A 13,747-nucleotide genomic window follows, 5' to 3' on the forward strand; every position below is an offset into this window, starting at 1 on the left:
CACAAGAAAAATTGCTGGTCATTGAGTATGCATGCATTCAGTACCGCTTTCCTGCCAACCAGTTTTCAAAGTGGTGGTTGCATTAGTTGACCCCCATACCAGTAGTGTATGAGAATTGGGTCACTTTCTGTCTCCGGTTAGTAGGCAGTGATCTACATTTTCATGACAGTTAATGAAGTTGAGCACATTTCCAAATATTTATTTACATTTATCGTATCTACATATCCTCCTTTGTGAAGTGCCTGTTAAGTCTTTTACCTGTTTTCCTATTGGGTTACCTGCCTTCTTCTTAATATTTTTATAATTCTTTATTTAGGGTATGAGCCACTTATTGACTGTGTATATTGGAAGTATCTTCTACTGCATGGCTTGCCTTTTATTTTTTTAGTCAACTCTTTCAGTGAATCCAAGTTTTTAATCTTTGTATAATCTGATTCATCCTAATTTTCCTTTATGTTTAGCTGCTTTCAGTTTTTGGTTGCTATTTCAGAAATCATTACCTATTCCCAGCTCATGAAAATATTTTCCTCTGCTTTCTTCTAAAAATATTATTTGTTCCACAGTTTTTGATGTCATATTTCGTAGATGTCTGTGATACCAGTTATATTTCAATATCCATTTATTGAGAATAATGACAAGAAGCTTCAGTAAAGCTTTTAAACAAATTTGTAGTATATTCACAGCAGTGTCTAGTCATTTGAAAAGTAGTTACAAGACACTGGAAGATACTTTCTCACTGTGGAAACTATGCTGCATACTCCTCACACAGATCTGCAGACAGCTCAAAGTGATGGAGGGTCAAGACTTGACATCTAAGAACCTGAGAGTCAGCAGAGGGGCCATCTTAGCTTTGTTAATGTCCATTTATTCCATGTTTACAAAATAACCTCTGTGTCAGGTATAGTGCTGGTAAGATACTGGAAACGTAAAGATGGACAAGATACTGGAAACATAAAGGTGGACAAATAGGATCTCTTCCCTAAAAGAGCTTAGGGTCTAATGTGAGGGAGATAGTCATGTAAACAGATATAAGATATGTAATAACCTGTTTCTGGAGTCCTGATTGATTGTAGTGTCTGAGATGCTGGAGAGTAAGGAAGTGAGAGGGTGTCAGGAAAGCCTTTGTACAAGAAGCAGCCCTTGAGTTCAATCAGGTAGGTAGATGGGTGATTCAGTGATTCTCTTGAAATTGGCATTTTGCTTCACGGGCAGTAAAGTGAAACCTGTTCATTCTCATGCATTGTTGGTAGGAGAATATAGTGGCACAGCCTTTTCAGAGGGTAATTTGGCAGCATCTGTCAAAATTTAAATTGCACATTCTTCCTGCATTTGTGCTAGATAGACATTGGAATATAGTGTATGTGTCAGACAAATACCAGGAGTAGAATAGCGTGACTTAGCTCTTCCACTCCTGGCGTTAATCCTACGCATATACTCACAAGTTCACAAAGATGCTTCTTGCATCTTTGTTAATAACATCAAAATATTGGAAACAAACTAAATACCCCGCAATAGAGAAATGATTGAATGAGTGCTGGTACATTTATAAATGCAGTATTTTAGAGCTGTTAAAAAGAAAGCGGCAGGCCAGGCACAGTGGCTCACACCAGTAATCCCAGCACTTTGAGAGGCCAAGGCAGCCAGATTGCTTGATGTCAGGAGTTCAAGACCAACCTGGCCAACATGGCAAAACCCCATCTCTATTAAAAATATAAAAATTAGCCAGGCATGGTGGTGCACACCTGTAGTCCCAGCTACTGGGGAGGCTGAGGCAGGAGAATCACTTGAACCTAGGAAACTGAGTTTGCAGTGATCCGAGATCATGCCACTGCATTCCAGCCTAGGCGATAGAACCAATACCCTGTCTCAAAAAAAAAAATAGTCGGCAGCTCTTTCTGCATGTACTATAATATCACAATTTCCAAGATATGTTGAGTGAAAGTATCAAGATGGAGAATGGTGCATACAGTTTGCTTTATTTCTTGCCCCATTTGGCCTTGGAAAGGGAAGGTGGGTAGGCATATAGGTGTGCCTATGAGTGTTTGTGCATATATGTTTCTGGAAGGCTGCGTAAGAAATAGGTCACAGTGGTGGCATTGGTCATGAGATAGAGGAACACCCATGTTCCAATTGAACTTTTCAAAAATAAATTATATGTATTACCTACTCAGAACAAAATGTTCTAATATGTGGCTTTTTTTAATTAAAAAAACTTTTGCTAAGTGCCATGTGATACCCTTGTTTGGATCCTGGGAAGCAACAGGACATGTGGAAAAACTGGTGCTATCTGAAAAATGTCTGGAGTTCATGGTGATGTGGCAATGTTGAACTCTTCATTTTGACAAATGTCCCATGGTAATATATCAACACTGGGGGAAACTGGGTGGGAGATACACAGGATCTCTCCATATCATCTTTGCAACTTTTCTATAAATCTAAAATTATTCCAGTATAAAAAGTTTATTAAGCTTTTTTCTTTTTTTTTTTTTTTTTACTTCAGTGAAACCTGTCAAATTGCATCTGTAAAATTGTGTCTGAGAATGGACAGATTTAGAAAGTTAAATCTCATTCCCTTCCCTCTTCTCATCTTGGTTTAGGTCGAAGAATTCCATCCACTGACGCCAACCCGCCATCTGGTGGTAAGGGCTTCAAACTCCGAAGGCAGCCTTCAGAGCCAAAGCGGAGCTGCTGTTGACCGAACCTCAGCCTCTCAGACTTGATGATGAAGTAGGTGGTCCTGAAAGTTAACAGGAGGTCCGGGATCCTGCCACCAGTTTCCACCTAGCCGGTCTTGAGTCTTCTCCGTGCAAAAACGATTCATAGATATTGACCAGTCTCTTCTCCAAAGACTGCAGCAATGATATTTCAGTCTGTGGACTTCTATTATGTAAAGAATCTCTAGTGTACAAAGGGATTACATCATTGGCTTTTGACCTTGCTGAAAGGAACATATAATTGTATGGATGGTAAGATTAAATTGTTGAGTAGTTTTGTAATCAAGATTTTATGTAACATTTGTAAAGGGAAAATTAGCACTTTGTGGTTCTTAAGGGAAAAAAAAGACCTTGTGGAGATTAGAATTTCCTTGGTTTTTGTCACCACTGTTAGAGGGAGTTTTATCATTTGTAGTAGGATGGTCTAAGTGGAGAAAGGACAATTATTATCTGAAGCTAAAATGGGTTATTTATAGGACTGATGAAAATGACTTCATCTCTGCCATCTCTAAAGCACTTTTCATTGAATATGTTAGCCTAGGATATGTACAGTAAATTAACAATGATAGCAGCAGATCCGTAGCTCACCCTGGGTTTGCTTCTGACCTCATCATGTGTGTGCCACCACACATGTTTCTGGCACCTTTTTAAAACAAGCTCTCATGATCAAGATGGTGATGGTAGAGAAGCTGCCTGGAATAAATTGAATTTCATGTGTTCTAATTGACTAGCAATTGTTGAAACAGGAAGGAGAGAGGAAGTAAAGAAGTTGGTGTAAATGCTGTCAATTTTTTTTTAACCCAAGTATTTTGGTGGAGAAAAACAAGTATCTGTTGCTTAGCATATGTAAAGTTGTAGTCTATATTTATGAGGCCATTGCTTAAAGATTATAAGTTCTGTAAATACATTAATAAATTCTAAGTTTCATTTGACATTCCATTGAATCTTGCACCCAGTTTTGCGTATGCCCGCCCAGTTTTCAGCCTGTTAACGGAAGACTCAAGCACATTGGTATTGTATAAAGGCATAGAGCACTTAGCGTCAGTCTTTAAAGATTTCTCTGCCTTCCTTGCCACCCACCCACCTCCTGCCAGATCCCATCTGGGAATCATAATAAAGACATATGCCACTTTGACAAGCCTGACTAGTCCTTATGAGCCTGGGGGTTAAAGATTAAGCTCCAATCTCAAGTCATTTACCTGATCTTGATAATAAGTTTCTTTTAGCTTGTATAGCAGCCTGAGACCAACTGTTTCAGGAGAGCTTTCCTTGTTAACAATTTAGCTGATCTTTCTGTTTCCTTTATTTTCCCCTGCCTCTGTTAGTGGTTAACACTCTTTTCCCTCAGGGAGCCTAATGAGGTTTTTAATATAATCTAAAAATAAAGCATTGAAGTGAAGTTGGTGAAAATTTGTTCCTGGTCTAATTTGGCACCCTTCCAACCTGAGTATTGTAAGGGAAGGAAATTTACAAGATTAAATAGGAAATGAAACAGCTTGAATTTCAAACTAAATTGTGTTTTCAGAGCTATCCTTAAACTGAACAGCTGAAACTTAAAAAAAATAATTGTTATTATTGTGTGCCCCCCCACTTAATATGGATAAATTTTAATGGGAAAATTATAACTCAGATTAAGTAAAAAACAATTCCCTTTTCCCTGTTGTATATCTTAAGGATTTGGAATTTTTTTTTTCTCTTTTAAAATTATATAGAAAGAATGCAGATAGTAAAAATTCTAACTTTGTTTTGTTTAAAAGACATGTGGATGCTCCATACTCTGGATCTTGCTTCCTCCCCAGGGCTAAATTAGCAAGCTCCTAAAGAAGCCAAGTGATTCCCAGGGCTAGGCCCTTTACACTTGAAAGTAGTTTGACTTTCTTCTGTATACATCCAGATGGTTCCCAGGCATCTGGCTACCGCCCTAGTATGTCCCTAGAATTCCCACTGTGGGGCCTCTATCTCCACGACAACAAAACAAAAACAGAGGTTGCTTGACTCATTACTGAAGAGACAAAGTGTGTGTGACCCTTTCTATCTTACTTTACCAAAAGATAGTACAAATACATGACCTTCACATTTTTTCCACCAAACCCACCAGTAGCTGTTGGTGATTGCATGGTGTCTCCATGCATGGGGAAAGGCAAGGTCTTCTGAGCCTCCTCTTAACTAGTGAGGCGTCTGGATGCGTCTGATCTTACCGTGATGTTTTACTGTACCTACCCCAACGTGGGTCCGTCTTGTCAGGCCTTTGCTGATTTCATGATTTCTCACACTCCCTCCCATATGTAGGGGGTGATTCTGTTTTATTATAGCCACATGTTTTATGAACAGAATGAGTGATATGAAGCTCATACTTAGGCATTTCTGGACCCCTTCCCTCATTTTCATCAGTGTGCCTAAGAAGTTGACTTGGCACTGTTTCTCATGTAATATCCTTTTAATGCTTAGCAACAACAGCAAACTGCTAGCTAAGATCCATAATCCATACTCAGTGAAAGCAGGGAAAAAATGTTTTTGCTTATTTTGTTTGTTTCTAAAATGCAAAGATGAATATTAAAGTCAGAAGTACTTTTATTTTGAACACATTTTGGATTATTAACCTGAGTAAGCAATGACCTAATAAACATTTCATGTTTTCTTTAGAACAATTTCTTTTGGAGAAGAGGCTAGATTCAAAGGAATTGAGACATAGGCCCATCTATAAAAATTTTTTGGTTCACTCTCATTCACTCTCAATACAGGGCCATTTTTTTAAAACTCTCAGAACTGAACAGAAGAGAAAATTATTAATTAGCTACAAGTGTATGTTGATTCTTTTCAGAGAAATTGAAATAAGCTCTTTGCAGGTGTCCAGTCCTACAAACCAGTGGTCTCCAGAACTCTTTTCACACAAGTGTTTTTCTGATTCTATGATAACTAATTAACTATCATCTGGTGATTAAAAGAATATAAAGTAAGATCATGATTAAGTGTTCTTCATTTTAAACTCTCTGTAAGAAGTGACTGGGGAGAAGTACCTACTGCAAGCCCTTCTGGTTCCAAATGAAACCTCCATCACCTGCTTGTCAGCTGCAGTCAGGATAAGTTCTGCACAAAGCAGCTGAAAGATTTTGTTCTTTTCAAAGTAACTTATTTTCTTGTGACCCTTTTACAATATTGTTTGAAGTGCCTGCTCCCCATTGTGTACACACTTTCTGGATGTCTGAAAGGACCAGAACATCTGTGTTAAGGCTTGATCTCCTCCTCTATGTGGGCTGCTGTCCTCGAGGTTATTGATTTCTCTTATTCTTACATATTTAAAGAGAAAGGAAACCACCTTTAATTTCACAACTTCTCTTTAAGTCTTGTATGTACCTTTTTTTCTGTTCTCAAGGAGGAAAATTGGTCTAGGAGGCCCATCTGAATTAAACTCTGGGAAATAGAGTAATGAAAATATCCTTTAACTTTCCTGTAGCTATCAAACCAAAATGTTAGTATTTTTAGGGCATTGTGTTAAAACAGGAGATTTAGATTCCGATGACACTGCACTAATTGGCACGTCAGCCTCCAGCTCAAAAAGGCATTTGCTCATGGTTACAGGCATCTTTTAGATTCTAAGAGTGAATTACAAAATTCTTTTTGGTACTTTCACTTATTCTTTCAGAATATATCAAGGACGTGATTCACAGGCCCTTAGAGTATAAGATACAGGTGCACAGTATGTTACTTAAATAACAGATGAGCCCCCCAAACATCCACATGTCTCAGCAGGAACCTGTGTATGTATTGTGAAAACCCTTCTCTTGCAGGGAAAAATTATTGGAAATTCCTTAGCTATACTTGTTCTAGAACATTTGGGAATTGACAGCCCACGAACTCGGGCTGGCTCTCCTCTCTAACCTCACTGGGCTTTAAATATTCCTTCTAACTCTGTAATGAAACTTAAATGACAGTGACAAACTAGATACTGAACCCATAAAAATCACAATTTACATTTGTTTTAAAAGGACAGTTTTACCAAGTTTGACTCCCAGAGATTTTCTACCTCGTAACAGTTAATATTTTTTAAAGGAAAGAATGGAATGTACCTTCAGAGGTCAAACTGTTAACTATATACCTGCCTCTAGGTAGCTTGATGTATCAAAAGGATTTTTAAATGATTCAAGATTAAGGTTTAGGCTATTCGTTTTAACTCCTGCTGTACTATGATTTTAAAAAATAGTCTAAGCAACAAATAATCCAGGAGATACACATGATACTTTATAGTTCTGGAAAAAAGGGAGTAGGGGTGGAATTTAGCTGAGTAGTTAAAAAAAGCAACCTCTGAAAATGTCTCTGGACAGCGGAGTTTCTTGTCTTGATTTCTAGTAATAGAAATCCAGGCAATCTGATTATCTGATTTGCAAGAAACATTAGTGGAATTCTAGAGCATTTGTCCTGCTTTATGTTCAAATGAAAGTCTAAAAATTATTGGAAGGGTATTACATTTTTCAAGAGCCTCCATTTTTTCAATCTAAGAATAATAAGTGAGAGCCCTACTATGATGAAGTTTCATTAGACATAATGTGGAAAGTGAATAAATAGAACCAAGAATCTTCATATTCTCTCTGTCTTTCAGTATTCTCTTAGCATATAGGAAAATGATTTACTTTCCAAATCTAGAAGGACTTCCAGTAGCATAGATCAAGTGTAATTTGACGGTCTGTACCGTCAGAAATAACTAATCTGTGTTCTTTCCTTTTAGAGTATAATCAATTATGGACAGGCCAGGATATTTTTGGCTTCAAAACAAAAGGATTCATAAGCTTAATAAAAATAAATAAATCTCAAACCTTCCATCTATTCCTTTTATTACATTGAACATTTTAGAATAGTAAGATTGAGATGTATCATTAGTAGATGGTGAAATTAAAACCATGGTGTCTAACAGATTTAACCAGAAAAGTTTAATTTATTGCAAGTTCATTTCTAGATGTGTATGGTGCCCAGTGCCCTACAAAATGCATCATAATTGCAACAACAAAATTCTGTTTATGAACAAGAATTCAAGGCCAAGTCCTATCAGACAATTAAAAGCCCTAAGATAGTAATGATTTTTTCTTTTTTTTTTTTTCTTTTTCCATTTTTTGATATGGAGTCTCATTCTGTCGCCCAGACTGGAGTGCAGTGGCATGATCTCAGCTCATTGCAACCTGCCTCCTGGGTTCAAGCAATTCTCCTGCCTTAGCTTCCTAAGTAGCTGGGCTTGCAGGCACATACCACCACACCCAGCTAATATTTGTATTTTTAGTAGAAACAGGGTTTCACCATGTTGGCTTATCTCAAACTCCTGACCTCAGGTGATCCACCCGCCTTGGCCTCCCAAAGTGCTGGGATTACAGATGTGAGCCACCGCTCCAGCCAGTAGTGATTTATTTAAAGACCTTTTCTCAATTGACATTAAGACATTGTAAGTTTTAAACTGTGGACATTAATAATATAACAAACAAAACATCCCAGCTTTACTGATTCCACCTTTTGTTTGATTGAGGAACTTTTCATTGTTTAGGGAAACTGTTTAATGCAGTCCTGTGGAGGAAATTATCCTTAAAATAGCATTTCATACAGAGGGCCAATGATTTTGACTCAGAACTGAAATTGTCAAGGAAACCCCTGCAGCACGAACATCATGTTGTAGAAGAGCTGGGCATACCTCTTCCTCTAGGCTGATTAGAGCTCACAGGCCCCCTCAAGTAGAATGGGGCCCACTGGCGTGAGCAGTCCCTGTGCCCACGCCCATGGTGGCGCTTGACTTTGCTTTGGGGCTTAATCCTTGTATCACTTGCCCGTTACTTTTTAATTAAGTTTATACTCAAATAATCAGTTTTACTCCTAAAAAATTTTGAAGCCAGCACTTGAATTTGTTTATATTCACATACTTTGTATATGAAGTTATGACATTGGAGTTTATGAAACTGTCTTAACATGGCTCATGCTTGTGACATCAGAGCAACTGGTCAGTTCATTGCAGGGTGAATTAGCAGCAGCTGGCTAGTCAGAGCAACTGATTAGTGGCTCATTTTGTTTTGTTTCGTTTCGTTTTGTTTTGTTTTGTTTTGTTTTGTTTTGTTTGAGATGGAGTTTCTCTCTGTCACCCAGGCTGAAGTGCAATGACGAAATCTTGGCTCACTGAAACCTTTGCCTCCCAGGTTCAAGTAGTTCTCCTGCCTCAACCTCCTGAGCTCTATTTTTTTTTTAATTTCTGCATGAATTTCTCCTCAGAAAGGTAGCTTTATTTTTAAACCATTTATTGTATTGTGTAGACAGAGCGTTATTGCCCTGGAAAAGATTTTTGTTTAACTCTTACACAGTTCAGTCTTTCCATCATTTCACTTTATGAGTCACTCACATAATCATCAATCATTCCTCTGACCTTCTTAAGAATTTACATCTTACCATCTCTGTGATTGAAGCAGACTTCTCGCCTTATTTTGCTTATTCTTCTCATTTTCCTGTGGGCTCTCCCTTAGAGACACATGGCCCCAGCCACCTCCTCAGCATATGTGATAACACCTTTCCCTGCGGACTTCCGTGGTCACAGCAGCAGAGGTTGCCCACCCCCTCCAGCTGGGGCTTTTTCTAACAAGCACTGTGAGAAATGCACAGGCCTGGGGTTGTAGGGAACAGAAGTTGATTAGTGGGTACAGAAATACAGTTAGATAGAAGGAATCGTTCTAGCATTCTATATTACAGCAGGGAAACTACGTTTTACAATAATTTGTTGTATATTTGAAAATAGCTAGAAGAATCAGAATGTTCCCAAAGCAAAGGAAGATATTCGAGGTGAAGGAAATCCCAGTTACCCTGATTCAGTCCATTAGACATTTGATATAGGCATCAAAATATCACAGGTACCTCAAAAACATGGACAACTCTTAATTTAAAATTTTTGAAAGAAAAGAAAACCAGCCAGATATAAATAAAATAAGAAAGCCAAAGGCCAGTTTTAGGTGAAGAACTCCCGTACTTCAGAAAGAGAAGAGCAGCACTATCTTACTATGGGAATATGACCAGTTGACAAAATGTTGTTGTTCTTTGCCATTGGTAATAAGATAGTCAACATAAGTGGTCAGAACTTTGCCGAATTTGTAACAGAGCATTTGCTAAATGTATAAAAGTCCAAATCAAGTCTTGAAGAAAACAGCTACAGCAATGAGCCTACACGTAAAAAAAATGAAAAAAGTAAAAAAAAGGCTAAGCCATCCAACCAGCAATCTGTTTCTCCTAAGAATGTCGCCTTTTCAAGACCTGATGAAAGGAATAAGATATTTGTGCCTTTTTATAATAGTATCTCTTATGAAAGTAAAATTCAGTTGCTTACAGTTGTGGCCGCTTCGTAGCGCTATTAGAAACAGCCCAAAGGTATGGCCTTGGCTTCACTGCATGCATGACATGTGGCCTGGTTACCTGTAATGGAATGCTGCCGCGGTGGTTTGCCAAGTTTCTCTGGATGTTTGAAGACTTTACTTTTGCAGTCTTAACCTTGGGCTGGACCTAAGTCGACGTAAACCATATGATGTCTGTATTGTTTATAGATGCTGACAAAAGAAAACTAGACCTTTGGTTTTTTGTTGTAAGATTTTTCTTTTCATACCTATGCTCCTAGTAGATAGCTTGCAAATGAAAGTTGATTTTGCCATACCTTTAAATAATACTGTTTTAGCTTGAATATTCTATAATACACTGTTATAGAATATAACACGCTGAGTCACTGTTTTGTTGTAAAGGTGTAAACATTTTGTTAATAAAATGCTATGTTTACAAATATACATATTTGCCTTCCAAATGGTTTCTCTTTGTGATATTACTAATCATATGTTCTTCTTAACCAAATATTCTGAAGTCATTTTCAAATGACCTTTGGATACTGAAGTACCAGAATTTTGACAACTGTAGTGTCTGGTGAGCAGCAAGTTTTTTGTATCAAGGTATTTGAAGCTTCCCAGCTTCCCATATCCTTATCTTCCCCAACTCCTACCTCTCCCTGCTCTTCAGTAGTTAAGACGGGGGGTTTAGAGACAGGTCAGCAAGGCTACCAGTGAGCACTCAGAGGGAAGTTTGTTGCCCCTGGAAGAAAGGAACAGTGCAACGCCCTTATGGAATAAATGGTCTACCCTCATCTTCCATTATTTTGCGGATTTCATCAAAGATGCTAGTCTTCCTACCGTAGTGTTGACTTGAACCCTGCACCCCCAGTAGTCTTCATTGCCAGCAGAAGCACTGGCTCACACAGAGCCGTGTTCTCTTTGCTGTTCCTTTTAGGTAGAAGCACATTTGCCTGTAGAGTGTAGTTGTGCCAAAGAGTACCTACAAGTTCAAGTGAGGGAGCCAGAGAGAGCAGAGAGGGCTTGAGACAGACGCCTGGATTTGAGTCTCATGAGAGTATCTTTCCAGGCCTTGTGGCCCTAGACAAGGTCCTTAACCTCTCTGACTTGTGTTTCCTTCATCTCACCAAGGGAGGATAGCTTACCGCATGTGGCTATCTTGGTGGGATACCGATAGCTGTCGTTTAACACAGCATTAACAAATCATAAACACTCCCACATAATTTATTTTTGTAAGCTGTCTCTCTGATAATCCTTTTCTGATTCAGTTAAAATAACTTTGATATAAGTCTGGTGGTTTGCTGTTTAGTTTTTTCCATGTTTTTAAGCACAATGTACAAAAAAATGCCATGAATCTTGGGTACAGCTCGATTCAGTTTCACAAAGCTTACCCACATAACCAGCCCTCAGATCACAAAGTGGGACATCTACCATACCTCGAATGCCCCACCTTGTGCTTCTTTTCTAACATGACTGATTCGTTTTGTCTGGTTTCAACTTTCTATACATGCCGTATGGTTCCAAATGGGCATGGTTCTTTCATCCAACATGGTATGTCATATTCTCATTTGTTCTCACGGCTATATAGGATTCCATTGTGTGAATAAACTACCATTTATTCTATATTGATAGACATTGGATTTTTCCAATTTTTGCCATTTAAATGCAGCACAATGAACCTTATGTACACCTTTGGTATAAAGGTTTGTACAGTTTCTCTTGGGCATGTGCCTGGGAGTGGAATTATGGGGTCATGAGAAATACACACACACACACACACACACACACACACATTCTCAACATCTGTAATTGTTTTGGCTTTTGTAGATAGTTTTATAAAGTGGTGTACCTGACTAGCATAGTGGCTCACACCTGTAATCCCAACACTTTGGGAGGCAGAGGCAAGTGGATCACTTGAGGTCAGGAGTTTGAGACCAGCCTGACCAACATGGTGAAACTCTGACTTTATTAAAAATACAAAAATTAGCCAGGTGTGGTGGCGGGCTCCTGTAATCCCAGGTACTCAGGAGGCTGAGGCAGGAGAATCACTTGAACCCGGGAGGTGGAGGTTGCAGCGAGCCGAGATGACGCCACTGCACTCTAGCCTGAACAGCAAGAGCGAAATTCCATCTCAAAAAATAAAAATAAAGTGGTGTATCAGTATTGCTCCCCTTAGCAGTGTGCAAGAATTCTAGTTGCACAGCATCCTTGCTAACACTTGACATTATTCTTTGCTGCTTTTAAAGTCTGGAAGTCTGCAGTCCAAGCTGTTAACAGAACTTACCTCTGAGGCTTGGGCCACAGAGCATCACCTGGTTTTCACTTTCTTCTATAGATGTACTTCTGTACTTTTAAATTTTTTTGCCATGAGTATGTATGGACTATTTTCTTTTTTTTTTTTTTTTTTTTTTTTTTGAGACGGAGTTTTGCTCTTGTTACCCAGGCTGGAGTGCAATGGTGCGATCTCGGCTCACTGCAACCTCCGCCTCCTGGGTTCAGGCAATTCTCCTGCCTCAGCCTCCTGAGTAGCTGGGATTGCAGGCACACGCCACCATGCCCAGCTAATTTTTTGTATTTTTAGTAGAGACGGGGTTTCACCATGTTGACCAGGAAGGTCTCGATCTCTCAACCTCGTGATCCACCCATCTCGGCCTCCCAAAGTGCTGGGATTATAGGCTTGAGCCACTGCGCCCGGCCCGGACTATTTTCTTATTAAAAAAAAAAATCAAGAACTCTTGCACCCTGATCCTGTCTTCAAATCATTAATGAAAATTGGCTCAATAGATACACTGAAGTTGCATTTGTCTTATTTTTCCCCTTTTAAACACACACATGAACTTCAGTTTGGTCAGTAAAAACCTTAGAGCCAGATTTGGGGCAAGTGTGTAAAACTTCATAGCATACATTCATTTCATTTATGTATGCTATAAAGTTTTACACACTTTATATCTTTTATTATCTTTTATTTTTATTTATATCTTTTATTTTTTATTTTTTTCAGTCTCTGTAGAGACTATCAAAAATTGCCAAAGCCGACTATATTTCAAGTCATCATGGCGGGGTATTGAGAAAAGTTTTCAATTAGCAATAATCGCGCCTCGGAAAAACCTCATTGGCTATGATACTGCCACTGCGCAAAGCTAATATATGTCTTTTCAAGCTGCCCTAAATCCTCTTGGACAATAGGGGTTAGAGGGAGCATACATAAATACCCGTTAAGAAGGAGAATATCTAGGTGCCCCCACTCAGGAAAGAAAAAGGGAATATTACAGTCTGTACCCCGTCAAAACAGAACTATGGTAGAAGCCAGTCTCATTTGTTCATGCCAAGAAAAAGGAAATTGCTGCACCAAAAAGGAAAACACAAATTAACACACACCAAAACAAACGGATGTTTGAAATGCAGGCACGAAAGAACTTTGCTTTTTTTCCACAAGCAACTGGCTGCTTGCCTTGGACTTACAAGAACTAAATTATGGACCTAGATTTCTAAGTAACCTCCAAGTTTATTGCAGATTTTTTGCCATTAGAATTTAGGAAGCAGATTTCCACTGAGATACTAAATTATAAAACACAAAGCCTTTTAAATCTGTCAGTTGTTGGCTTATAATAATACTGGCCAAAAACATGATTCTCCACTAAAAACCTAAGTGTTGGCTGGGAAGCCAAGCATCATCAGCCTTCTAGAATT

At 38.6% G+C, this 13,747-nt stretch overlaps 1 protein-coding gene and 1 non-coding gene across 2 annotated transcripts in view; one reads left to right on the forward strand and one right to left on the reverse strand.

Moving 5' to 3' along the window:
* RAB22A (RAB22A, member RAS oncogene family) overlaps positions 1-10,501 on the forward strand; it is a 61,332-nt gene extending 50,831 nt beyond the window's left edge. The window contains exon 7 of the mRNA XM_035299031.3: positions 2,598-10,501. Coding sequence (XP_035154922.1) covers positions 2,598-2,695 — 98 coding nt within the window. The 3' untranslated portion in view covers positions 2,696-10,501. The remainder of the gene's footprint in view (positions 1-2,597) is intronic.
* A 2,557-nt stretch (positions 10,502-13,058) lies between these two features.
* LOC118154137 (U4 spliceosomal RNA) lies at positions 13,059-13,199 on the reverse strand. The gene has a single exon (XR_004744035.1). It is a non-coding gene; the product is annotated as a U4 spliceosomal RNA (small nuclear RNA).
* Between the last annotated feature and the right edge of the window lie 548 nt (positions 13,200-13,747).

This window comes from Callithrix jacchus, chromosome 5 (genome assembly GCF_049354715.1).
Source record: "Callithrix jacchus isolate 240 chromosome 5, calJac240_pri, whole genome shotgun sequence".
NCBI classification, from domain to species: Eukaryota; Metazoa; Chordata; class Mammalia; order Primates; family Cebidae; genus Callithrix; species Callithrix jacchus.